The 27,886-nt window shown below is 42.4% G+C and overlaps 1 protein-coding gene across 8 annotated transcripts in view; it reads left to right on the top strand.

Annotated features, from left to right (window-relative positions):
- RBPMS (RNA binding protein, mRNA processing factor) overlaps positions 1–27,886 on the top strand; it is a 202,537-nt gene that overhangs the window by 114,549 nt on the left and 60,102 nt on the right. For 6 of the 8 annotated variants that reach the window (XR_010318656.1, XM_064272836.1, XM_064272837.1 and 3 more), the window contains exon 5: positions 8,359–8,509. Coding sequence is in view for 7 of the 8 variants with exons in the window: in XM_064272836.1 (XP_064128906.1) it covers positions 8,359–8,509 (151 nt within the window). In the remaining variant the exon portion in view is untranslated. Of the gene's footprint in view, positions 1–6,287; positions 6,524–8,358; positions 8,510–10,428; positions 15,201–27,886 lie in introns of those variants that run through there. The other 2 variants (XM_064272838.1, XM_023551140.2) reach the window with 2 other exon arrangements.

Here is a 27,886-nt window from a genome sequence, read left to right as displayed (position 1 = left end):
ACTAAAAACTAAAGACATTTCCATGCCTTACCATAATACCAAGGAGTCCCTGGGTGGCACAAATCGTTAAACGCTAGACTACAAACTGAAAGGTTGGCGGTTAGAAACCACCCAGAGGTGCCTCAGAAAACAGGCCTGGTGATCTGTTTCTGAAAGGTCACAGCCTTGAACACCCTATGAAGCAGTTCTACTCTGACCCACATGGGGTCGTCATGAGTCGGAGTCAACAGAACGGCATCTAACCACCACCACCACTGTAATATTGTCACACCTAATATAACTAACATTATTTCTCAAGTTATCAGGTAGTACCCTACCTATATTCAGCTTTTTCAAATTTTTCTCCAAGAGGTCTTTTTCATCTGGTTTGTTCCAGTAAAGGACCTCGCACAGCATATGACAATAGGCCTCTAAGTATTTTAATCATCCTAGAACTGCCCCCTCTTTTTTTTTTTTCGTTGTTTAAGGAATATACTACAAATATTTACCTCCGCTCATGTGGGAAACCATCAATCCAATCCCAGTGGGACTTCTGAAGCAAAGTTGGAATGATGTGCTTTTATGTTCAGAATAATCCGGTCGCCTTTTCTCTGACCCCAAACTCATGATTGCAAGCTCATAAATCACTCAGCACCAGCCAATGTGCTCAAGAAGCCAATATGACAACAGGGAGAGAAACAGGAAAGCTACCTAGCATCTGGGCTTTGTGGCATATTCAGTTAATAGTGTCTCCATTTTATCTCCTTGAAGCCCCTAAAAAAACTAAAATTCATATACAGTGGCTTTCTGCATTCTGGTAGAATTGGGTCTTCGGGATTTGATCATTTCCTTTCACCTTCCCATTTCCTTGTGTTTCATTATGTACTACCTCTTCCCTTATGTTTCTAGGACTCCAGCCTTTGGTATGGATGACAGAGCAGTAAAATGGCGTTTTAAAGTTCCGTATGAGTTGCGTGTGAGGCAGCGGGGGTTCAGTGGTAGAGTCCTTCCCTTCCATTCAGGAGAGCTGGGTTCGATTTCCAGCCAACGCGTCCCATGCACAGCCAGCACCCGTCTGTCAGTGGTAACTTGCGTGTTACTGTGGTGCCAAACAGGTTTCAGCGGAACTTCTAGACTGGGAGGAACTAGAAAGAAAGGTCTGGTGATCTGCTTCTGATACTCAGCCAGTGAAAACCCTATGGATCGCAGAGGTTTGACCCGCAGTCAATCGTGGGCATGACATAGGACCAGGCAACGTTTTGTAATCTTGTAGGAGAAAGAAAAAATGAAATAGATTTTTTTTCTTCTCAACAGAGGTCAGGAAGTAATAGCTAGCCTTTTTTGAGTTTAGAGCATTTGTAACATATAGAGAGTTATAATTTTCCTTAGGAGTTCTAATAGCTCTCTGTATGAAACTTTAGAGACGGAATTATTAGCATTTTTAGCGATCACACAACTGAGATGAAAGGCATTGCAAAGGTTATCGAATGAAACTGTTCCTGAGGATTGAGTCACCTGCAGTGAGGGGAAAGGTGGGATAGGGGTTGGGGCTGATGGAGAGGGGGCTACAGGATTGAAGAATGGGGAGATTTACCTGTTTAAGGCCACAGAGGAAGATTCAGAAAGGAAGAAATGCTGTGAGGTGTTTTTTGAAATGAAACCTCTTTATGGCCCAGGAAAAAGAACTGTGTAAGCATAGGCCTTAGGGATTTGAAACTGCCCTGGTGTCCTCTAGAACACTAGTCCACTAAGGGTACACAATTGGTCAGCAGTATCTTTGTATCTCCCAGAGCTTATTCTCCAGGTAGGGAGTTCAGCCTCTATAGATCAGATTGAACCTGCATTGCTTAGCATGATGGTTAAAGTTCTGGGTCAACTTGGCTAGGCCACAATACTGACCGGCTTGGCAGATACTATGTAATCATCCTCTTTTGTGAGCTGATATGAGTAGTCAGTCAGTTGAAAGGGGAGTTTCCTTGGAGGTGTGGCCTGCATCCAATATGTATGGATGTCTGGCAAAGCTCACCCTCCCTAGATCCTGCATCTGACTCATCATCCTCTGACCTCTGGTTCTTGGGACATGAGCCACCAGCCTGCCATCTAATCTGCAGATTTTGGGTTCGTCAGGCTCTCCAACCACGTGAGTTAGAAGAAGCCTCCAGCCTGACACCTGACCCACAGATTTGACACTTGTCAGCCTCCACAATTGTGTGAGCCATTTCCTTGAAATAAATCTGCCTGAATATGTGTATTGTGTATACACGCACTTAACCAGCTTTGCTCATCTAGAGAACCCAGCCTAAGATATTTGGTACTGAAAGCAGTACTAGAGGAACAAAAGCATAAGGATGAATTTTCTGAATTGGTTCTCAAGTTTGGCTGGTCTTAAAGGTGCTGATGACTCTCTCTTCACTAGTAAAGAGGGCACTGCTAATCCATGGCGTGAGGTGACAATAGAAATAGACAAAATATCACCACCACAGGATCAAATATTTGTGATAGACGAGGCCCTGGGTAATTACGTATTTGATACTTTTCGTCAGGATGGGAAGTATAAGGAAGCCAACTGGTTGGTCCTACTTTCACTAGACAAAGTGGTAAAAGAAAGGGGTGTGCTCAAAGCTTCAGAGTCACAGCTTAAGTACAGCATACAAGACCTGAAAGTTGACACTTGTGCTGTGAAAGAAAGCCTTATTCCTCGTAGTAACGGAGCTAATATTGCCAAAAAAAAAAAAAAAAACCAAACCCAGAGTCTTATCATAAGAGTGACAGAATTATCTGAATTACAGTGGCAATGAATTCTCAACCTCGGAAGGTGTTTGACGTTCAAGTGAGGGCATTGATTGAGAAGGAATGGGATCCTGAAATTTAGGATGAGGACATGTAGGCAGATAATCAGGAAGCTGCAGACATTAAGCCCCTAAATTCCGTTGAGACACTCCTACCAGCAGAACCAGCCCTCTTACTCCCATCTGAAGAGATTACTCCATCTTAGTGTGCTCAGCCTCCCTCCGCAGTAAAACCGTTATCCCTTCCACCCCCATCTGATGAGATTAACCCAACTGTGCCTGAAGAGTCATTGTCTGAGATATCACCTGGGACATTTGGGGCATTCTCCTGAGGCAGACACCTTATAAGACACTGCTGATGTCCCCAGGACCTACCCCCACCAACCATTTTTGCTTTTAGACCTATAACTTAAGTCCGAGGTGAAGTACAAAGTGTGACCCAGGAGGAGGGACACTACACTCCAAAAGAATTGTTTGATTTTCCTAACACATGCAAACAGAAACCTGGGGAATATGTGTGGGAATAACTATTAAGGATGTGGGATAATGATGCAAGGAACATAAAGTTGGATCAGTCTGAGTTTATGGATATGGGCCCACTAAGCACAAATTCTCTATTCAGTGTTTCAGCTCCAGAGGTTATTTCGTTGGTTCACTGAAGCATGGATTAAGTGATGGCCTACACTGAGTTGAAATGCCAGCCCTGCCTTGGTGTACTATAGAAGAAGGTATCCAAAAGCTTAGGGAAATTGGCATGTTAGAGTGTATTTATCAGATTGGACCCACAGACTCACCCACGGTGTGCCCAGAGGATACACCTTTTACTACAACAGTGAAGAACAAATTTGTGAATAGAGCCCCAGCATCCTTGAAGAGTGCTGTTATTGCTGTTTTGTGTAAGTTGGATATGGCAGTGGGAACTGCCCTAACTGAATTAAGACACCTAACTACAATGGGGCTGATTGGACCTCATGGTGGTAGGGGTGAAGTGGCAACATTTAATCGCCAAAGACAAGGTGGACATGATTACCATAATGGACAGAAGAATCAAAACAGTGATCAGAATAAGGGGTTACCAGGATGGCGTTTGCTACTTAGTCATGGTGTCCCTAGTAGTGAAGTAAGTGGCAAATTTACTAAATATTTACTTGATCTGTACAAGCAGAAGAATTCTACGTCAAGTGAACAGCAGCCTAACTCGAATTGCCATGATAGAGAATCATAGCTCCTCAACCAATTACCAGACTTGAGACAGTTTGCAGACCCATAACCCCTTAAGTGAAGGGGAGACTGAGACCCCTTGGAGAAGGACCCCCACTACACAGCAAAAAGTTCATACTGGGAATCTTTCTCCCAGCCTTCCCCAAAGGGATCTAAGGCCTTTAATGAGAGTGACTGTTCACTGGGAAAAAGGAAATAATCAGACTTTGGGGATTACTGGACACTGGCTCTGAACTGACACTAATTCCAGGAGACCCAAAACATCCCTGTGGCCCACCAGTCAGAGTTGGACCTCCTTGAAGGATAGTGGTGAAGAGAAATCCTCCCATTGGGCAGAATTTCGAGCAGACCACGTGGTTATTGATTTTGCTTGGAAGGACAGATATGCAATTGTATACTGCTTCAAGGAACATGATTGGAAAATTGGTGACAAGGAGGTATGGGGAAGAGGCATGTGAATAGACCTCTCTGAATGGGCCAAAGAATTGAAGATATTTGGGTCTCATGTGAATGCTCTCCAAAGGGTGACCTCGGCAGAGGAGGATTTTAACAATCAAGTGTTTAGGATGATGAGTTCTGTGGAAACCAGCCATCATCTTCCCCCAGGCACTCCTGTCATTGCCCAGTGGGCTCATGAACAAAGCAGCCATGGTGGCAGGGATGGAGATAATGCATGGGTTCAGCAACATGAACTTCTACTTACCAAGGCCTACTTGGCTACAGCCACTGCTGAGTGCCCAATCTGCCAGCAGCAGAGGCCAACACTGAGTCCCTGATACATTGGACCACTTTCATCATAGAAAGGGCAGTGCTTTGTTCTTACTGGGATAGACACTTACTCTAGATATAAGGACTAGCCTTCCCTGCATGTAGTGCTTCTGCCAAAACTTCCATTCGTGGACTCAGAGAATGCTTTATCCACCATCCTGGTATCCCATCCAGCATTGCCTTGAATCAAGGAGCTCACTTCAGAGCAAATGAAGTTCGGCAGTGGGCCTGTGCTCATGGAATTTATGGTCTTAACATGGTCACCATCATCCTGAGGCAGCTGGCTTGATAGAACGATGGAATGGCCTTCTAAAGACACAATTACTGTGCCAGCGAGGTGACAGTACCTTGCAGGGTTGGGGCATTGTTCTCCAGGAAGCTGTATATGCTTTAAATCAGCATCCAGTATATGGTGCTGTTTCTCCTATAGCCAGTGTTCATGGATCCAGGAATCAAGGGGTGGAAATGGGAGTGGCACCCCTCACTATTACCCCTAGTGACCCACTTGCAAGGCTTTTCCTTCTGGTCCCTGCGACCCTGTGCTCTGCAGGTTGAGAGGTACTAGTTCCAAAGGAAAGAATCCTCCCACTAGGAGACGCAACACTGATTCCATTGAACTGGAAGTTGAGAATGCCACCTGACCACTTTGGGCTGCTCATGCCTCTGGATCAAAAAAAAAGGAAGGGAGTTAGTGTATTGCTTGGTGTGACTGATCCTGATACCAAGGGGGAATCAGACTGACACTACATAATGGAGGTAAAGAAGAGTATTTCTGGAATACAGGCAGTTGTTTAGGCTGTCTCTTAGTACTACCATGCCCTGTGATTAAAGTCAGTGAAAAACTGAATGTTTTAGGCCATTTTGAGGAGATTGTTGGCTGTCAATGTAGCAGTCAGATGGAGTGCTTTGTAAGTAACTATTCTCAGATAATATCATAATAACATTAGAAACTGTCCTTTCTGGTCACCATATGGCAGGGCACCATTTACATTTGGAAGGGAAAATCTTTCTGTTCTTGATAAGAAAAGTTTTCGTGAATTATAAACAAGAGGGGAAAAAGTTGATTTGAAAAGGCACAGATTCCAATTCCTTTGACTTGGCAATTATCTTATCCTGACAGCAATTTATGTGAAGTCACTGTACCCAGAGAATAATCTGAGTAGGCTTTAATTAAAAGCACAAGGTTTTTTTTTTTTATAGGCCTTATCTTTCTCTCTCTTTTTTTTTCTGCTCTTCTTCATTTCCGAGTTCTCCCTTCTCCTATCCCTCTCAGCCTCCTCTTCACCATCCTTTAACATTTCAGATGTTTTTGGCTTGGCTAATCCCTCTGGATGGAAACTGAGCTGAGCAGGATATTGATTACCAAATATGGTATTGCTGCTAAACATGTTAGAGGAATGTGCCTTGTGTTCTAAGCCTCTGGCCTCTGAATAGGCTGCCAAACAAATTAGGTCATTTCAAGGATGCTGGAACTTTGATTTGGAACACTGTGGTGGTGTTATTTTAGCTCTTAGGGGGGTGGGGCATGAGAAGGGGGGCCAGGAGTGGGAGATCCAGCATGTTTTAGGATGTGAGCCACCAGCCCAGGTTGTGTAAGAAGCAGGCACTGTATGGGGAGCCTTGGTTGGCTCTGGAATATCACTGGGAGACCTGAGACAGAGAATTCCTTTACCAGAGGCCTGAGGCTCCAGAGAACTCCAGACATTTCCCAGCATGCTGTGCTCAAGAAGATAATGGCTTCGAGTGTAGGAGCTTCACGCAGGAAGGTTGGTCAAGTTGAATGCCAGGGAAGACAACCCGAAATTGATGGAGGCTGGGGGTTTGGTCTAACTACAGAAGCCCTTACACCACATACCTTGAATTGACAGCCAGGGACTGAGCTTGTCTCTCAGCAGCCCACAGTTTTTTGGGTCCAAATTTGGAAATATTTATTCTCTTGTGATACTAGTTTTGATAGGGTGACATGCTCTTAATGTGGAAGTAGATGGAAGCCAATGTTTAAAAAAAATGCAACTTTGTGCTTTTTCCGTATATACTTTTTTGGCAAGGTAATACTGAGCTTTCCTGAATTAACAATAAAAAACAGGCCAGGAAAAGAAAAGTTTTGTTTGTTTTTTAGGTTTTGCGAAACTGACACACCTCCTTCAGTGGATTCCTTTTTCTTTTGTTTTCCCCCATTTGTCACTTTCAGTTGGTTTCTTCCCCAAAGAATAAGAAAAATCAGGCTCATGAAATCATTCTGACCACTCTGGGGTGTCTTTGGGTCAGGCCTCTGTGGTTTTTGTTGTACCTCCCCTGGGACCTCTCTTTCCTTCCCCTCCCGTCCCTTCCCCTGCCCCCATTTCCGTTCATTGCCACTGCCTCCAGTCACAGGCTCTTCCTCACATCTTTGGAGCCCAGCCTGTGAGGTTTACAGTCCTTCATCCTGGTCTAGAGAGTCAGAAATTCTTACTCATTTTTTAGGAAAGTTGCTCTTATTCTCCTTCAAACGAATAAAGAAGAAGAAAAGGGAGCCCTGAGGCCCACAGGCTCAGATTTGTATACTTACAACGTTGAATGGAATACTCACGTTCTGAGCACGTCCCTTTCCAGAGCACACTATACAGACAAGCGCAGGACCTCATCCTTATTTTGGACGCATGTCCCTGCACTATACTGGGATGAGTGATTTTGGCACTGTTGTTGGGATCCAGAATCCATGGCTTGAACATAGATAGCTTAAGGTCCCTTGTTATGCTTAGTAATGAAGGCATTCTGTAGTGGCCCATTCCTAGGTAGGCCTGTCTTACCCAGAACCTTGTATCTTACAGTGTCTGTAAATTTTTAAAATATGTCTGTTTTAGGTAAACTGTGATAATAGGCACATGGGTGATTGAAATTATTGTTGTCTGCTGGCCAGTATAATCATTTGTCTCTCTTTCCTTGTAGCTAATAAGCCAACCATAATCAAAATCAGGGCTTTACCCACTCAGGACATTCAGATTTTATACAAATTTATAAGCCAGCTAGAATCAAATGATACTCATATTGAAATCCTAAAATGGTATAATTCCTGTCTTTTGATTAACAGGGAGTACTTGTATCACTGCTGTGGAAACTCACCAGGTAGAAAAGGATGGCAGTGTTTCCCTCCATTTATAAGGGATGAAACTAATGCATATAGAAGAATTACACTGTTTTGAACTTCAGTTGGAACATTGGTCAGAGCTGAGGTCTCTTAAGATGTTGGCTGTTAGACTTTCCACAATTGTCCAGGATTTTCCATTAATTCTTTCCTTCTTGGTACAGTAGCCATTAATTGAAGTTTTTAACTACAGTAGGAATTTGCAGGTCCAAATATTAAAACTTGAACTGGAAAGTTTTTGTCCGAAAAGACAAGGAAAAACCACATAAGTAAATTTTTTTTATGAAGTAAACGAAATCCCCTGACCCTATTGTCATGTTGTGTTAGGGGTTTCCGTGTGTTCTGTGTAAGTAGTGAGAGCTCTTGCTGACCTCTGTTTCATATAAGCCAGGGTTTGCTGGTGTGTTTATTTTGTCACCATTCTGGTTTGACTCTAAGGAAATGAAAACATCTTCCATTTGTTCTTTATTTCCAAAGGGCATCCGCTTCGATCCTGAAATTCCGCAAACACTACGACTAGAGTTTGCTAAGGCAAACACGAAGATGGCCAAGAACAAACTAGTAGGGACTCCAAACCCCAGTACTCCTCTGCCCAACACTGTACCTCAGTTCATTGCCAGAGAGCCATGTAAGTTGATCTGCTTTTCATTTTGGGGGGGGGGGGTGGGAATAATTGTTCATATGCTGCATGTGAAATTACACCATGGGACACAGAGCTAGCTGAGCCTCACTTTCTGTTTCTGTGAAGAGCTTGCCTATTCTTGCTGATCGAACTCCAAGTACAGCAGTCTTGGTGGTTCTTGAGCAGAACTTCATATGAAGTGTTTTAGATTTCCCCAGTGGGATCTTGATCTTACTGTGAGTATGTCCTTGTTTACCCTGCGGTGTTAGCCCCTCTTCCCCGCTCCCCCATCCTTGGATGCGAGAGCTAGTTCCCAGCATTCAGTTAACTCCCTTTGTTCAAGGACAACAGTTCTGTGGCTGTGGAAAAATAAGATATTACAAGTGAAATCAGCAAATCTTAAGTTCTTTCTAATTTTGAGGACATTTTAGCAATAACTCTGAGGGGAAAAGTAAACACATGCAAAGAATTTATATATTAGAACAGTCAGTTCTAGAAAACTAATACCAGTAAAGCTTTAAGGAAATTTGGGACTTCCTGTTTTAAATTGATTGGGTGAAGACACTGGCTAATTGCTAAACAAGTCTTTTATCTCACCTTATGTGAGCTTATTCTCTTCAATGTCCAGACTACAATTTTTGCATTGATTGAATAGCTTGAAAAGGCTGTCTTAATTTCTTAAGCTCACTCAGTGGCAGAAGTGAGGCATGAGATAGGACTTAACTTCTCCTTTCATGGCAGAGTTTATGTGATTGAATATGGCGGAGTGTGCAAGGAGCCCAAGTGACCTGCTGTTATTTGGAATATTTCTGTCCTGTCCTTCTTGATCTTCTTTCCAAACCACATGATCTTCTTCCTGCCTTCCCTGACAATGTGTTTGAAGTCTTCTTATTAGAATTGAAGGGCACATTGGTTCCTTTCTTTCCCAGTGTCGTGCACATGTCAGATTTAATCAGGTTATTGTGAAACAGTCGTTCTGTAGCTTAGTCACTCTTGAGAAAGCTGCTGCTGGTCAGTGGAAACTAATAGATAAAAGAATAGTTTCTTCCCCTGGGTGTTCTAAACTAAATTTTTCTATGAGGCCAAAAAGCCAAAATATAGAAAAAATAAATTTGTTTCCTTTTTTTTTTTTTGTTCGTCTACGTTTTAGGAATCCTGAAAATTTATTTATTTGGGAAGGAAATCTAAACAAAAGTTTCATCTTATGGCATAGTCACAGCGTGTAATTCTGTGTCCTTGCAGTATCTGGCTCAGCCCTTCGTACGTTGTATATGTTTAATAAATATTTATTACAGAGAGTGGATGGGTGGATAAATTAAGAGTTGAGTTTGGCTATTTACAGGATTATTCTATTTGTGTGCATTTTCATTTCTCCCCTGAAATTTCTTCTCTCTTGATCAAAGTCTCAGAAAAAAGTGTTTCCACTTTTTAGAAAAGATTACCTGGAGTAACTTTTGGCTTTTCTAGCAAATTTGCCTTCCTCAGATCTCAGAGGACTTGGAAAAGATTAATTCAGACAGGAAGTGTAATACTACCAGTACTTAATCCTTGCAGTTCTCTGGTGGATTTTTTCTTTCAGGGAACTCAGAAACTCTTCCTGCATCTGTTAAAACAGCCCTGTGAAATAGGTAGCCTGGGAAGTGATAGCCAGCTCACAACGAGGTATACCAAAGTGGGAGAAATGCCCCAAGTGGCCATCCACAAGCCTCTGACTCTGGCCCACTCTGCCTGCCTCCCTTCCCTGTGTACAGAACTGCTCAGAAATGGTCAGATCGTTTCCATGGCAGGCTCAGAACTTGTTAGGCTGCTCATAGCAAAACAAACTTGAAGTTTAAAAAAAAATTTTTTTTTCAGACATCCAGCAGTGTATTCTTAAGATAATAAAAGTTAGCATGATTTGTCTTAAGCTCCTTTGTACAACACAGGGGCCTTGGCGAGCAGCAACTCCGCTATGACTCAGTCGCCCTTGTCATCTACTGCCATTCCCTCTGGGCGTGACCTTCATGTGCAGAACCATTGCCTTCCTGGATGCACACTGCAGGCTAAGAACACTGCTGGCCTGTACTGGCAAACCTAGTAACACTGTGCCCATCATTAATTTTCAAGGTGGTCAGTTTAACCGTCCATCAGGTGTGGACTAGGATGGAGTCATAAAACTTCAGGTTTGAAAACCCTGAAGGCTCCTCTGTTCTTCCCTCCCTCCAGTGGAATTGTCCTCCAGTGGAATTGGTGGCCATGAGAGAGTTGGTACTTGTAATAAGTGGCTTTTTTTTTTTTTTAATGTTTTTAGATGGTAGTAGCTGAAAAGAACCCGTTGTCATCATTAAAGGAACTATGTTCTATGATTCATTCTTGTAACAGGCATTTATTTCACTTCTCAATAAATACCTGTTGAACTTAAATGAGCACCTAGTGTGCTAGACACTGGGGCCAGAGAACATGGCCCCACTAAAAGAGGTGTCTTGCAGCTTAGTCTGGATTGGCCCGGAATCTACTCTGGCCGAAGACTCACGAGTGAAAAAACAAGGTATCCAAACTTTCCACGGTATGAAACATTTCATAACCTGGAGGAATCTGGAAGGCATTATACTGAGTGAAATTAGTCAGTTGCAAAAGGACAAATATTATATATGACCATTTTTATAGGAACTCGAGAAATAGTTTAAACAGATTAGAGAATATTCTTTGATGGTTACGAGAGGCGGAAGGGAGGGAGGGAGTTTTCACTAATTAGTAGATAGGAACTATTTTAGGTGAAGGGAAAGACAACACACAATACATGAGAGGTCAACACAAAACTTTTTGGACTAAACCAAAAGCAAAGAAGTTTCCTGAATAAACGAAACATTTCGGAGGCCAGTGTAGCAGGGGCAGGGGCTTGGGGACCATAGTTTCAGGGGACATCTAGGTCCATTGGTGTAATAAAATCTATTAAGAGAGCATTCCGCATCCTGCTATGGAGAGTGGCATCTGGGGTCTTAAACACTAGCAAGCAGCCATCTAAGATGCGTCAATTGGTCTCAGCCCACCTGGAGCAAAGGAGAATGAAAAACGCCAAAGACACAGGGTAATTGTGAGCCCAGGAGACAGAAAGGGCCACATTAATTGGAGACTACATTAGCCTGAGACTCGAGGAACTGGATGGTGCCTGGCCACAACCGATGACTGCCCTGACGGGGAACACAACAGAGAACTCCTGAGGCAGCAGGAGAGCAGTGGGATGCAAACCCCAAATTCTCATAAAAGGACCAGACTTAATGGTCTGACTGAGACTAGAAGGACCCTGGAGGTCATGGTTCCCAGACCTTCTGTTAGCCCAAGACAGGAACCATTCCCAAAGCGAACAGGGATTGGACTGGACTATGGAATAAAAAATGATACTGGGGAAGAATGATCTTCTTGGATCAAGTAGACACATGAGACTATGTTGGCATCTCCTGTCTGAAGGGGAGATGAAAGGGGAGAGGGAGTCAGAAGCTGGTGGAATGGACACAAAAGTAGAGAGTGGAGGGACGGAGTGTACTGTCTTACTAGGGGGAGAGCAATTAGGAGTATATAGCAGGGTGTTTATAAATTTTTGTATAAGAATCCGACTTGATTTGTAAACTTTCACTTAAAGTACAATAAAAATTAAAAGAAAAAAAAGAAGCTTTCCACGCTAGATGGCGGCTTGCAGCAGAGGGCTTTGAAGGTGTCGGTGAGCGTTCCAGGTCTGCCAATTATTTCCAAACTTTGTGGCCTTAAATACATTTAACCTTGTTGTGCTTTTTTTCTTCCAACTGTAAAAAGGGAATAATACCTTCTTCATGTGATTGTTGTGAAAGTTAAATAAGATCACAAGGTCATATTGAGAATTAAATGGGTGTAATAATGCAGGAAAACCAAACCAAATCAAACCCGTTGCCATCGAGTCGATTCCATCTCATAGCAACCCTATAGGACAGAGTAGAACTGCCCCGTAGGGTTTCCAAGGAGCAGTTGGTAGATTCAAACTGTTGACGTTTTGGTTAGCAACCAGATGCTTAACCGGTGCACCACCAGGGCCCCAAATAGATGCAGATTACTAGGTAAATGTAACATGTGGTCCTAATTTTTAAAAAGCACTGGGTTGCTTTTCATAATAGTTGAAAGTAAGCGTTGATCACCTGAGATGTTATCACTGTGTGACTATAGCCAATTTTCTTTGCCAATTAGGAGAAAGGATGAATGAAATTCATAATCCCAAGAAAGTAGCATACTTTGCTGATCAAATTTTTATTAATAGGGTAATTAATTTGAGCTTCTCTTTCCTTTACCTAAAGACCTTGTTAAACATGAAGTAGCAAAATTGCATGTAATAAAGATGGAAAAAAAAAAAACTCAGAAAAAGCAGGAAGTAACAGTGTGGAAAATTTATAAAGTATGTAAAAATCGTCTATTATGCATTTGGTTGTACAGGAAGATAGTATTCTGTATCTGTAGCGTAAGAATTCCACCTTAGAGATGAAAACAGACTAGGTTTGAAGCCAGGACAAGTCTCTTTCTCTCAGAGTTTTGTTTTCCTCATTTGTAAGATGATTCTTTGTGCCAGACACTCGGCCAAGCATTTTATGTGAATTGTCTCAATGGATTTTCAAAATCCATGATGTACAGGGAAACCCTGGTGGCATAGTGGTTAAGTGCTATGGCTGCTAACCAAGAGGTCAGCAGTTCGAATCCGCCAGGTGCTCCTTGGAAACTCTATGGTGCGGTTCTACTCTGTCCTATAGGGTCGCTATGAGTCAGAATCGACTTGACAGCAGCAGGTTTGGTTTTTTTGGCAGATTATGACGTACAGTTGAAGAAACTGAGGTCCAGGAAGGTCTAGTGACTCTCTTCAGGTTGCACAGTCATCAAGTGACAGAGCCTGGATTTAAATTCTGGCCCCTTAGTAGTTTTGTGACCTTGGTCTAGTTACTTAACATGTCTGTCTCAGCTCTCTCATCTAGAAAAAGGTGCCCTCCCATTGTGAGGATTCCGTCAGTAGAAACATGTGAGCATCCAGAAGAGTGCCACATAGTGACTGTTGATAGGCATGTGACACTGTGTATGTTCCTGTGCCGCCTTCGCAGTTGTGAGACCTGTAGTTTTCCTGCTGTTGTATACTCAGTCATGACTCTAGGCGACTCCATTGTGCAGAGTAGAACTGCTCCCTAGGGTTTTCAGGTCTGTGACCTTTATGAAGCAGATACCCAGGTCTGTCTCCCAAGGCGGCTCTGGGTGGGTTCGAACTGACAACCTTTCGGCTAGTAGTAGAGCGTTTTACTATTTGTGCCACCTGGGGAGTCCTTAGCATCTAAACCCATTGCCGGCAAGTCAATTCTGACTCTTAGTGACCCTGTAGGACAGAGTAGGCCTGCCCCATAGGGTTTCCAAGGAGTGGCTGGTGGATTCGAACTGCCAGCCTTTTGGTTAGCAGCCAAGTGCTTAACTGCTGTGCCACCAGGGCTCCACTATGCATCCAGCACCTAGAAATACATTTGGATTTTTTTCTTAAGGATACTGTAGAATTATTCTTATGCTTTTCTATTTGTTCATAATTGCCTGTTCCTAGGAAGTGTGGAGAGAGGTGCCCTTCTGGTGATTTTTTCAATTTAGAATGTTATTCAGGTATGATTGGCATACAATAAAATGTACGTATTTAAAGTGTCCCAGTTGATCAGTTTTGCTATTATATGTAAGAATTTAGATGAATAAATGCTATAGAGTTGTTGGCAACATATCTTGTTCTAATAGTGCCCTTAAAGGTGGAGGCAGACAAAGCTTAGTAGAGCTTTTACTCTGATTAGACAGATTGTCCCCTTTCAGTTCTGTTTTTAATGGAGCAAATGTCAAAAGTCTCCTGAACCTTGCATCGATGCAGATTCCTCTAATCCAACCCCAGGAACCCTGATCTGTGGATCTGGGCTAGGACTTAGGCACTGTAACTTCAGAAGCCCTTCAGGTGCGTCTAATGCCCAGTCAGGGTTGAGAATCACTAATTCTCTAGAGCAAGGAATTTGAAAGTTAAATTCTCCTTCCCAGTCACACACTATTCTTCCTGTCCACCCCGCCCCATCCCCCCAGGAACAAAAGCTTGCTTTATTAAATCGATACTCTCAAACACCTGTTGAGCACATAACCTTTTGGTGAATAAGCAAACCACTTCCTTGTTTGCCTGCCACGCCACTGGAATTTCCCATTTATCCAATGCTGACCAGCACCATCTGGAAGCGAATTCCCTGTCTCATGTCTAAAGAGAGCCTGTGAAGGAAAAGTTCAAGAATGCTTGCAAAGCACCTAACAAGTACCCACCCAGGGACAACACTCAGCAAATACTAAATTTCTTAGCCTTCACCTGTGTGGGATGAGGGTGATGCGGGGCCTTGTCTGAAGCTCCCTTTGCCCACACGACAGAGTCCCAGTGCTCACGTCATCCAGGGCAGCAGGGTGCAACATGTCGCATTGGAAAGACGGTGGGCATCTGTCCAGCTCCCATCCCTGCTCTGAAAATAGGCAGGAGTGCCACCAGTATGAGGTGGCTGTACATCCCCCCTGCCCTTTTCTAGTAGGATCAGTCGGAAAGACAGCGACTGGGCCTGAGGAAGACCTGCTCAGGCTGGGCTCACCTCTAGTAGAAGGGGAGGGGAGGCAAGGAAAACACAGGAAGTACAGGTGACCTGTAGAGGTGACGGCAAGGCTTTTGTACCCTGAAAATTCTCATCCTTGGATTTTTGTGTTTTAGTTCTCATATAAATAACTTTTTTTTTTTTTTTTTTTTTGATGATTCTTGCTTCTTAACCCACCTAACCCACTGTCGTCGAGTTGATTCTGACTCATAGCGACCCTATAGAACAGAGTAGAACTTCCCCATAGGGTTTCCAAGGAGCGGCTGGTGGATTCCAACTGCCGGCTTTTTTGGTTAGTAGCCAAACACTTAACCACTGCACCACCAGGGCTCCATGCTCCTTAGAGGATAGAAAATTTTCAGACAGTCCAGGGAAGTATAAAGAAGAAAATAAGTCATCAAGTTCTACTATCTAAAGATAGCCACCATTAATGTTTTGCTGTATAGCCTTCTGTGCTTTTTTAATACGCATGTAATAAAAATGTACCTCTGCTTTTTGAATTTTGAAATCATTTGACTTACCCCATTTTGTTTGGGACAAAGTTCTGATTAAATGGCCTGGTAGGGCAAAAAATAATAGCTGGGCTCTCATAACCTGTCACCTGAGTCTCTACGCTGCCTGTACTGCAGGGCACAGTATTCATGTGGCACAGAAACCTTCCTAGAATTAGAGCAAGAAGAGCTGTGGTAGACGTGCCTGTTGGGTCGTCTCCCTTACGTGTCTGATGTCTCCAGTGAGCCTAGCCAGTGCCTGGGCTGCTTGTATCTTGGTGGTTGATTGGAGGATCCGTGGGCTTTACCGAATGGATGGGAAGACAGGAAACAAACGTTTTTTCAGCAACTACTCTATCTATAACCTAAGAACTGTATGTAAAATACCCATCTTGCAGCTAAGGTACTGAAACACAGAGAGTTTGAGTAACTTGCCCAAGGTCACATAGCCCATTTTAGACCTAATTAGTTCTAAAATTCATTGCTGTTCTCTCTGCCCCACCGTGCCTGCTTTCTGCCCCACTATAAGGCTGCTAACCAAAACGTCGGCAGTTCTAACCCACTGGGCACTCCTTGGAAACCCTGTGGGGCAATTCAGGGTCACTATGAGTTGTAATGGACTCAGTGGCAACAGGTTTGCTTTTTTTGGTTTTATAGGGTTGCTATGAGTTGGAATCGGCTCGACGGCAACAGCTTGGCTTGGGCTTGTGTGGGGCTATTGCTCTTTTTAAGGCATTCCATAGAAGGTGCTTCCAGTCCACTCAAGCCTTTGAGGGTGCGCTGATTAAAGCTACTGGAGGCCGGCATCATAAGGACACGCTTTCAGGACGAGGCAGCCACTTAATGAAAACCCAGTTTCAGTATAACTCTCTCTAACGCATCAGATCTTAGTGGCCAGGATGCATTAACTGTAGAATGTATCTTTAAATAGTTGACGAAGTTCAACTTCAGGATGGTTTTTATTTACTTTTTTGGTGTACTCCATTCTCTGAATTGTTATTTCGGAAATTAAGATGAGCACTTTCAATGGTTTTAAGTATTTTATTTTGATAAATCAAGGCACCAGCAACAGATTTTGTGTCCCTCAAAAAAATATATTAAAGTCATAATTTATTATCACTGATGTTAACATGAGGTCAGACTGGAGTAGGTTAGGTCCCAGGCTAATCTGAATGATGTTTTTGTAAAATAAAAGAGAAGAGACGCAAAGAGACAGGCAAAGGAAAGACGGCCATGTGAAGCTGTATCTACACTCCAAGAAACGCCTGAGGCTGCCAGAAGCTGGGAGATACAGCAGAAATTAGGATGTGTGACTTTGCTTTATATTTGGAGGACATGCACACAGTTCACATAGGAGGTGTTTGAAATCATAAAATGAAAATGAGCACCGGTGGGAAGGTGAAGTAGTAATACAGCTCTGTTTTACACAGTTTGGGATGGGAACTTACCGTATGCCAAGATCTCACCTGCACCTTCACTGAGATAGTTTATATTATGAAACCAGCATCGATAGTCATGGGCTTATGGCTGTGTACACAGTATGCGCTATAGTGGTTCCTCTTTGTGGAGTCCCAAAAGGCTGATAAGAAATCTGCAGGGACGTTTTCAATTTTAATTTTCAAAGAAATTGAACAGATGAGTAAAAAAAACCTTGCCTGATCCTTATAATGAAGGATGGGATTGAGAATCTCCTTGTCCTGCAAGTTTTTGAAAAAAAAAATAGTGAACCTAGATACATGAGGGATTCTCAAACAGGATATTGGGTCCGTTATTGGGGAAAAGGAGCCCTGGTGGCACAGTGGTTAAGAGCTTGGCTGCTAACTGAAAGGTTGGCGGTTCAAACCCACCAGCCGCATCTTGGAAACCCTATGGGGCTAAGTACAATGATCATATGATCACACTCTGGGCCCACTTCCGCTTGAGAAATAGGCCCAGTCTCCTTTTTTGAAGGTCTGTCTCCTTAGACTTAAACTTGTAAAATTGTGTTTTCATTTCATTTTGTAAACTGACCTTACCTGATCCACTTTCATTGTTAGTTGTAAAAGGACATCATGAATTAAATTTAAATGGGTAAAATTACCGATTTTCCTACTATCCAGAAAGCACCACTGTTAGCATTCTGTTACATAGCCTTCTGTGTACACTTCTATACATTTATACATATGTGTGTGAAATAAAGAACCCTGGTGGCACAGTGGTTAAGAGCTTGGCTGCCAACCAAAAGATGGGCAGTTCATATCCACCAGCCACTCCTTGGAAACCCTGTGGGTAGTTGTACTCTGTCCTGTTGGGTCGCTGTGAGTCGGAATCAACTCAGTGGCAATGGAGTTGTATAAATAATTCATACTTTGGCAGGTTGTTTTGTTTGGGTTTGGTTTGTTTGTAACACAGGATCATACTGTACTTATAATTCCCCACTTGGTGAACTTTCCATCCAGGACCATACACTCAAAGCTTTATTTTTACAGGCTCTTTCTGTGAGAGTGTGGGGCGATGAGGACCTTAGATGCCAGGTTGGAATTTTTTCTGAATTCAGTGGTGGGAAGAGAATGGAGATTTGTGGGCATGCCAGGATCATGGTTTAATAGACTCTCTCCTTCCTTTAGTCTTAGGAAGCTGTGCTGGGCGACAGGAAAGGGAGCAGAACACCATAAAAGTCTGTTTTCTGTAGTGGAAGAAACTGACTAGTGGTCTTTAAGGAGGGCCCTGTCCTGGGGTTGTTTTCTGTTTGTTATGACTTGAAATGCCACAGATTGGGAAGTGCTTTTGCAAGGTGCATTTAGGAAGACAGTTCCTCCATGTGACATCACCTCCCAATTTTGGGAAGAAGACTCAGTGACGGTGAGGACACAAGTCTTTCACCTGCTTTTCCTGTCCCTGGTCCCTGTTGGATAGCATTTTGATTCAAGGGGATCATAAGTGAGAAGCGGAGGTTCTGAAGAGAGAATGGAAAGGGGTGTCTTTAGGAAGTGGGAAGGTAGGGGAGGTAAGAGGCCAGGAGGGGAAGGAGCCCAGCGGCTGCTGAGAGGAAGCGAGATGAGGACATAAAAGCATGGAAGCCAGGCTTGCAAAATGGGGCTCATTTGACTTTCCTGCCCGTTTCCCCTCAGGCACCTCCGCAATGGGACTCTGATCCTGGCTTTTTGAGAGTCAGTTTGAAATGACTGTAAGCAGTGTCACAGGAAAATGCCACTAATTTCCATCCTGTGTATTTCCTAATCATTGACCAATCACCTGAACCCACCAGCTGTTTGCTGGCCAGATTGTCACATCACAGGGAAAGTTCCATTCTCATGAGTGAGGACACATATTTGGCACCCCGGATATGTATTAGGGCACCAAGTGCCAGCACCCCTGGACATTCTGAGAAAAGGAACAAAACTACTGTAAATACAGTAAAATATCCTAAGAAACCAGAGACTGTTCTACACATGTCCCACCCACACTTGCAGATACATGAGTCCCCTCCACATTGCCGTCAAGTCGATTCCAACTCATAGCGACCCTATAGGTCAGAGTAGAACTGCCCTATAGGGTTCCCAAGGAGCAGCTGGTGGATTCAAACCGCCGACGACCTTTTTGAGTCACCAGGCCCCAACAGGTACAAGAGAAAAGCAAAGTACTGTTTTTCTTTTAAAAACGACCAAGAATTCACCGTCCACCTCTGCCTCTCTCTCTTCAAACCTGCAACATCCCTAGTTTTTGCTCAGATGCATAATTTTAATATTTTTTAATAATTAAATTTAACAATATTACTAAAATATGATTAGGCAGTGGGTTTGGTGAGAATAGTTTCTAAATATAGATGCATCTTGTTTTATGTGGGAGGTAAATTATTATAGCACTGTCTATATAAGCTGATCTGATCCGATTTATTTCTATTATTATTTGGTGGCTAGCCTATCACTGAAACAAAAGGAGGGGAGGGGCATCATGTTTGGCAAAGTAGAGGGCCAAAAAAGCTGGGGGGAAACCTCAGTGAGATGGATCGACACAAATAGCCAAAACAACGGACTCAAGCATACCAACAATCATGAGGATGGCGCAGGACCGGGCAACACTTAGTTGTGTTATGCATAAGGTCACCATGAGTCCCCAGGCCAACTAACAACAAAACAAACATTTTACTTGGAATTTCTGTTTCTTCTTTATCAAATCATTTATCAACTGTAAAACAAATACGTCAAGAACTGAGGAGCTCCAATGAATCTCTTTATAAATAACAGAATTCTTTTGTAATGCAATTAACTGCCCCAACTTCAGTGTTTTATAAACTCAAACTATTTATTAACCTCTGTGGAGAATAAAAAGAATTAATGAGTCAATTCCAGAAGAAACAGGTAGAATAAATCTAATTCTTTTAAGGCCAGATGCTGTCGTTACCTCATAAAGGAAGGCATTCTTACCTTTTTGTTAAAGTTTAATGCAGACTCCCTATTTCTTCTCTTCTGCCTTTCCATCCATACATGTAATCCTCAAGTGAAGAGATGTCCTTTCTTCTACAGCAGTTCTCAAAGAAGGGTCCACAGACCCTGGTTTGTCCCTGAGGCCCTTGCAGGGAGGCTGTGGGATCTAAACTATTTCTATGAGAGTCGTTGGCCTTTTCACTGTGGGTAAGCAGCATCAGGATAAATGGAGAAAATATTGAAGTTGTCAAGAATTTCAATTTACTTGGATCCACAATCAACACCCATGGAAGCAGCGATCAAGAAATCAAACGAAGTATTGCACTAGGCAAATCTACTGCAAAAGATGTCTTTAAAGCGTTAAAAATAAATAAATAAGATGTCACTTTGAGACTAAGGTACACCTGACCCGAACCATGGTATTTTCACTTGCCTCATACGCATGTGAAAGTTGGATGATGAAGAAGGAAGATCAGAGAATTGATGCATTTGAATTATGGTGTTGGCAAAGAATATGGACTATACCATGGACTACCAGAAAAAGAACAAATCTGTCTTGGAAGAATTACAGTCAGAATGTTTCTTGGAAGCGAGGGTAGGGAGACTTCGTCTCACATACTTAGGACATATTCTCAGGAGGGATCGGTCCCTGGAGAAGGACAACACGCTTGGTAAAGTAAGATGTCAGCAAAGAAGAGGAAGACCCTTAATGAGATGGATTGACACAGTGGCTGCAATAATGTGGTCAAACATAGCAATGATTGTGAGAATGGCGCAGGACTAGGAAGTTTTTTGTTATGTTGTTCATAGGGTCGCTATGAGTTGGAACTGACTTGAAGGCACCTAACAACAACAACATGCAAATGTGGGGGTGGGGGGAGTAAAACCACTGGCACCTTAGCACAGATCAAGACAGTGGCACCGAACTGTACGTGCAGTCATCATATTCTTCACTGCTTCACACCGTGTTTTAAAAAAGGGGGTGGGGGGAGCTAGGCTAGTTTTACCTAAGAATGTCCTTGATGAGATAAAAAAGTATAAATCTTATTCAGTCTCATCTCTTGAGGAAGAGTCATTTTAAGATTCCAAGCCTCAAACATGGATGAATCTGGAGGGCATCATGCTGAATGAGATAAGTCAATCACAAAAGGACAAATACTGTATGAGACCGCTGCTATAAAAATTCATGAAAAGGTTTACACACAAAAAGAAACAACATTTGATGGTTATGGTGGAGGGGAGAGGTGGGGATGGAAAAACACTGAATAGACAGTAGATAAGTGGTAACTTTGGTGAAGGGGAAGACAGTACACAATACTGGGGAAATCCAGCACAACTTGTACAAGGCAAGGTCATGGAAGCGCCATAGACACATCCAAACTCCCTGATGGATTGAATTGCTGGGCGGAGCATGGTCTCAGGGAACATCTAGCTCGTTGGCATACCATAGTTTATAAAGGAAATGTTCTACATTCTACTTTGGTGAGTAGCATCTGGGGTCTTAAAAGCCTGTGAGCGGCCATCTAAGATACTCTACTGGTCTCATCTCTTCAAGAGCAAGGGAGAATGAAGAAAACTAAAGATATAAGGTAAAGATTAGTCCAAAGGACTAATGGACCACAACTGCCATGGCCTCCACCAGACTGAGCCCAGTACAATTATATGGTGCCTGGCTACCCCCACTGACTGCTCTGACAGGGATTACAGAAGACGGTCCCTGGACAGAGTCGGAGAAAAATGTAAAACAAAATTGTGACTCACAAAAGATGACCAGACTTACGGCCTGACAGAGACTGGAGAAACCCCGAGAGTATGGCCTGCAAACACCCTTTTAGCTCAGTAATAAAATCACTCCTGAAGTTCACCATTCAGCCAAAGATTAGACAGGCCCGTAAAACAAAACGAGTCTAAAGGGGCACACCAGCCCAGGGGCAAGGACTAGAAGGCAGGAGAGGACGGTAATAGGGAACTGCAGGTCGAGAAGGGAGAGTGTTGACATGCCATGGGGTTGTTAACCAATGTGATAAAACAATATGTGTATTGTTTAATAAGAAGCTGGTTTGTTCTATAAACCTTCATTTAAAGTTCAATAAAAATTAAAAAAACTTGTATGTTAATGCTGAAAAAAAGACTATACAAAATCTTGATACAATAAAAGTATAACTATTAAAAAATGTTTATATGTGTTTGAAAATGTGGTCATAGTTCCTCCAACTCCTAAGAAGATTCTCAAATGGTATTGTTAATTTCTAGCCACCTTGGGCATGGGAGAGGTTTTTAAAAAAAAAAAAAGATTCTGTGCCTCAAAATGGGGAGTAGATAGAAAGCATTCCCAAGCTGAGACGGTTTTCTCCAGGAAACACTTTTCTGCAGTTGTTTGAGATGCGAGCTGAAGTAGCTGCTTTCTTCACGAAATACCGTTTTTTACTTGGAAGAGTGACTGGTAGACAAACTATGGTTATTCTGACTTGGATATTTGTTAGGCATTTTCTCGAAAATTAAAGCGAGCCTGTCACTTCCAGAAAAATGACTGACGGTATTTTTTTTTACCAATAATAAAATTCAAGTTTTAAAGCAAAAAATTGGCGGTTTTCAGAGCTTATATCCACTACTATGAGTTCTACAGCCTTCCAGCACTGGAACTTTTCGCACGAGATTGGGGGCGATGTTAATAAATGTGATTTTACATAAGGAAATGAATCTACGTTTGAAGCATCAGCTCGACTCTGTGGACCAGTATTTCCCAAATGACCACTGTATCACGTTACAAAATCGTGCATGGGTAAAAGATCCATCTAAGAACGAGATGGACCAATGGATGTTAATGTAACAGAATACAAAAAGTTTATTGATAAAGTTTCAGATTCCGCTTTGCAACTAATCAGTCTTTAAGAAACGACCCCATGTCAAATTTGAGTGTCGTGTTGAAGAGGAATATCTTCAATTACCTGTAAAAGCTATGAAAATACTTCTCACTTGACCAACTTATCTTTGTGAGGCCAGATTTTTTTCTTACACTACAACCAAAACAAATTTCAATAGATTGAATGTAGAAGCAAATATGAGAATCTAGTTGTGTTTTCTTAAATCTGAAATTAAAGGAAATTGCAAAAAATGTAGCAGTAAAGTTTTTTCTTGCTAGTTTTGGAATATGTAGCTTTTTTTCATAAAAACACCATATTAATATGTAATCCCTTATTATTTTTAAACAAATTCATAAAAAATTAATACGATAAATATTGATTGACATAACTCACATAAACAAAAGTTTTTTAGCATCCTCGGTAGCGTAACCAGCAACCAGTTGCCATGAAGTCAACTCAGCTCCATCTCATGGCAACCCCGTGTGTGTTAAGAGTAGAATTGTGCTCCATAGGATTTTCTGTGGCTGATTTTTCTGAGGTAGATTGCCAGGTGTCCTGGCAAGGTGCCTCTTTGTGTACTTTAATCTCTTCCCTTTTGGTTAGCAGCTGAGCATTTGCACCACCCAGGGACTCCCAGTAGTTTTATAAAGAGATCCTTTAACCCAAAGATTAAAAGCAGCTGGACCTGAACTTTTAAAGTTACCTTTGTGTTCCTTGTTGATTAAGAGCGTGCATGGAAATTTGCAGTTGCCAGGTACCTGAATGGCTCCTATCCATTTGGGGCAGGTGATTCAGTTTGGCAAAAGCAGCTAAAGCCTGGCAAAGTTAGATGGAGGAAACCGTGGTGCCCTTCTGTACATGGGACCCTTGCAAACTCGCGTGCCAGCCTCTGCTTTGATGAGGGGCTTTGCTCCTTATTCTCCAGAGTCCAGCCCAAGGAGAACTGGGGTGTGGTTGGTTGAGGAGCTAGAATAAACCACCCATTCGTTTTCAGTAACTTTCAAAAATGCTTAATCCTCCTCCACCCTACCAGCCATCCCCATTACCAAATGTGATGGAAGCTTGTTTCAGTCAACTTGGAAAAGACAGAAAAGGGGAGGAAAAAATGTTAATGGTTTTCAATTCTCTAACCTAAAGGCGCAAGCTACCAAATTCTGTTCAAGGAATTTTAACATTGTTTTAAAAACAGACAAGTATAGTTTTCCCCATGTTCATTGATTTTTGTCCCCCATAATGTAACTTTAATTTAACATAATATCTGCATACTTTTAAAATCTGAATGCAGAAAATTACATCTGAGAAAAGTAAAATAGCACACCCAGAGGTAGGTATTTTGGGTGAACAGCTGTACAAAAATATAGACATCTCTGTGAATGGGATCAGATGTGACATTCTGCACCGATACTTGCTTTCAATCTCAGCTCTAGGCTTTACATATTTTTACATACGAATAAATGTATACCTGATCCTTAGCAGGAAACCCTGGTGACGTTACGGCTGCTAACCAAAAGGTGGGCAGTTCAAATCCACCAGGCGCTTCTTGAAAACTCTATGGGTCGGTTCTACTCTGTCTTATAGGGTCGCTATAAGTCAGAATCAACCTGACAGTGGGTTTGGATTTTGATTTGGATCTGCAGCAATGAAAAACCACATAATCGAGGCTCTTTTCCTTGGGGAAAAGATTGGCAGAAGTGGTGCTTGCTTGGAAAGTAAAGCCAAACCAAACCTGTTATTGTCCAGTTGATGCTGACTCACAGCGACCCTATAGGACAGAATAGTGCTGCCCCATAGGGTTTCCAAAGAGCGGCTGGTGGATTCAAACTGCCAACCTTTTGGTTAGCAGCCAAGCTCTTAACTACTGCGCCACCAGAGCTCCTGAAAAGTAAAACGTGAAAAATCTCAGGGTTAAGGTGAAACGTAGCCTGTGCAAACAGTCTCTTCATCATTTTACAGTGTGTGTGGCCACTATGGTGTTAGCTATGTCAAGAAATGATGTAACTGGAGCCATGAAGAAGCAACACTACTTGAGCAAAACAGCCTAATCAGCAGCTGAGGGTGGAGGAATGTCTTCTTGTCTTTTAATTAAATATCTCTCACAAGGTCAAGGAGATCAAGCTAGTCAAACATTAACAGCTCCGTACAGGAAACGGTAGTGAGTTCCACTTCTAATATTCTCACTTGAGTTTAGCAAACCTTTGAAGGCAGGTGAGATTAAAGTTGAGTAAGGTACAGTCTTGCTCTCAAGGTGTTTACACAACAGTCCTGGGATCATAGGAGCTCTGATGGCACCCTTGGCTGCAAACTGAAAGGTAGGCTGCTGGAACTCACCAGTGACACCTCGGGAGAAAAGACCTGGTCATCCGCTCCCATAGAGATTACAGCCTGGGAATCCCTATGGGACAGTTCTACTGTGTCTTGTAGGGTCGCTATGAGTCACAACTCAAGGGCACACAACAACATGGGGAAACAGACACCTGTCAAAAGTCTACTCTGTAAGGAGAGCAAATGCTAACTGGGGTATAGGTAATACTGTTGTGCAGATGGTTAAGGTGATAATTATGAAAGGTACGGGGAAATGCCTTCTCAGCAGCTTTTGACCTAGTGGCTGAAGGTAAGAAAGGTTTCAGTAAGACAGAACGTGCAGAAGGATCTCTGGTCTGAAGGAGAGCAAGAGTCAAAATTGTAAAGGTGTAGGAAGGAAGTGATCACAGAAGGAAATAGAGGGCGACAACGCTGGACAGGGAGATTGGGCTGAAATCTAGGAAATCCTTAGCTTCCAGTTGAAGCCTTTTGTGAACAAGAGAACCACTTCATGTCGTTTACATCATGACAGTATACATCTCACGAGCACACTGCCTTAGTCACCTCAGAGAAGCATTTATGGAATAAACAATTCTGATAACAGAGTGTGATCCCCCCCCCCACAGTCGTTTAATTGAGCTACTACTGTATGCCACTTATGGGCACATACACACATTATTGGTAATTCTTCATAGCAACACTACAGCACCGTTTGACAGATGGAGAAAAGGAAGCAGAGCACAGATGGAATGCTGATCTCTTTTTTTTTTTCTCCTTTCCTCCTCATGAGCAGATGAAGACTCTCCAGTGATACAGCTTACCTACTTATCCCTCACCCAGAGGCCTGAATTTAGCTCTAAAGGAAAACATTAACTAAAAGTCTTGTTAACCATGTGGCTTTTGAGGAAGGGGGAGATGTTGGCGTAACACGACTCCATTGCTGTATAACTTAAATCACCTACATCATGGGACCCCTGTCTCATGTAGTTGGTGTCTCCTTGGTGACATTACACAACAACACCTGTTTCTAAGCCTCACCACAGAAGAGATTGGTGTCTGGGTGATTTGTGTTTCATTTCTGGTTAGGGTGTCTCTCCCCTTTCTTCCCCGTATTCCCCTCTCCCCATATACAGAGAAGAGTATAATCAATCCCAGAAACCCATCATTCATATTTAAAAATTAACAAGTTTTCAACATATTTACTTGTTCACAAAACAAAACAAAAGCCTTCAACTGGTAGCTAAGGATTTCCCAGATTCAGCCCAGTCTCTGCCCAGCCAGCCTTCCTGTGAAAAGATCCTTCTGGTTTTGTCTGTTGGCTTCCCTTAAGTGTCCTGTTATTTGTTCCTGAATCTCCTCTGTTTATATCAGAAGGCTTGATTAGATTCAAAAGGTTTGGTAAATGGATGTCCAACTTTTTTAGAAAGAACATTTCATAGGTGGTGCTGTGTACTTCATATAGCATCACACCATGAAGTGACTAACGTTTGGGTTGTTCCACATTTGGTGATGCTAAGACAGACTTGTGGATTTAGGCAGCAATATCCTGATGATTCCCTTGTAGAGGTCCCATTGACTTTTGATTTTAGTTGTTTCATCCATTCATGATCTTCACCTCATTATTTCGTTAGCAGTTGAAAAATGGTGATTTTTTTTTTCCCTCTAATTCAGTTTACTCTGAAATATAGTTCACAAGATAAGGCAGGATAAATTCTTGATTCTTTGTCTTTCATTGCCAGTGTTCAACATAAGGAATTGGTGCCCGGTGACCTCCACTGATAATCAGTGTTGTGTGTGTGTGTACTATGTTTCTTTTGCTTCTATTTTTTGAGTATCATAATGAACTCATGTGTATTCATATTTTCAAGGTGTTTTACTGTATTGCAGTCCTTACTCTTGCTTATGCCCAGGGGCCATCCTTTTGATAGAAGGAACCACCAGGACTGCCTCGGTGGCAGACTTTTGGAATGTCCATCATTCCTGGGAATGCAGCAGTACCTGGGGACCTTGATGCCTGTGTCTGGGGCTGGTGTGCTTTTGTCAGTGTGTTTCCCCACATGCCCAATGTGATCTGTTATTGTTGGCATAAAATCTGTTTCTTCAGCTATTTATCTGGATAAAAATGTTGCTTCAACATTTTTATCTAGAAAAGGCCACTTCTACAACTTTGCTAAGGATATTTAGAAAGGATATAGTTTTTTTTTTTTTTCAAGTTATTAAGATTTCTTAGGAGCTACAATAGAGCACTGGGATTACTAGTGGTTATAGAAAATTTGTTATTTTAAGAATTATGGTGTTGATGAAGAATATTGAATATACCATGGACTGCCAGAAGAATGAACAAGTCTGTCTTGGAAGAAGTACAGCCAGAATGTTCCTTGGAAGTGAGGTTGGTGAGACTTCATCTCACATAGTTAGGACATATTATCAGGAGGGACCAGTCCCTGGCAAAGACATCATTCTTGGTAAAGTAGAGGGTCAGTAAAACAGAGAAAGACCCTTAACGAGATGGACTGACACAGTGGCTGCAACAGTGGACTCAAACATAGCAACAATTGTTAGGATGGTGTAGGACCAGGTAGTGTTTTGTTCTTTTGTGCATAGGGTAACTGTGAGTCAGAGCCAGCTCAACAGCACGTAACAACACAGCAAGAATATGTCAGCAGAAGAGTAATGAAAAATATTTCTACATGTC

Source organism: Loxodonta africana, chromosome 19 (genome assembly GCF_030014295.1).
Source record: "Loxodonta africana isolate mLoxAfr1 chromosome 19, mLoxAfr1.hap2, whole genome shotgun sequence".
NCBI classification, from domain to species: Eukaryota; Metazoa; Chordata; class Mammalia; order Proboscidea; family Elephantidae; genus Loxodonta; species Loxodonta africana.
Note: the sequence above shows the minus strand (reverse complement) of the source record. Positions and strands in the feature narration are given on the sequence as shown.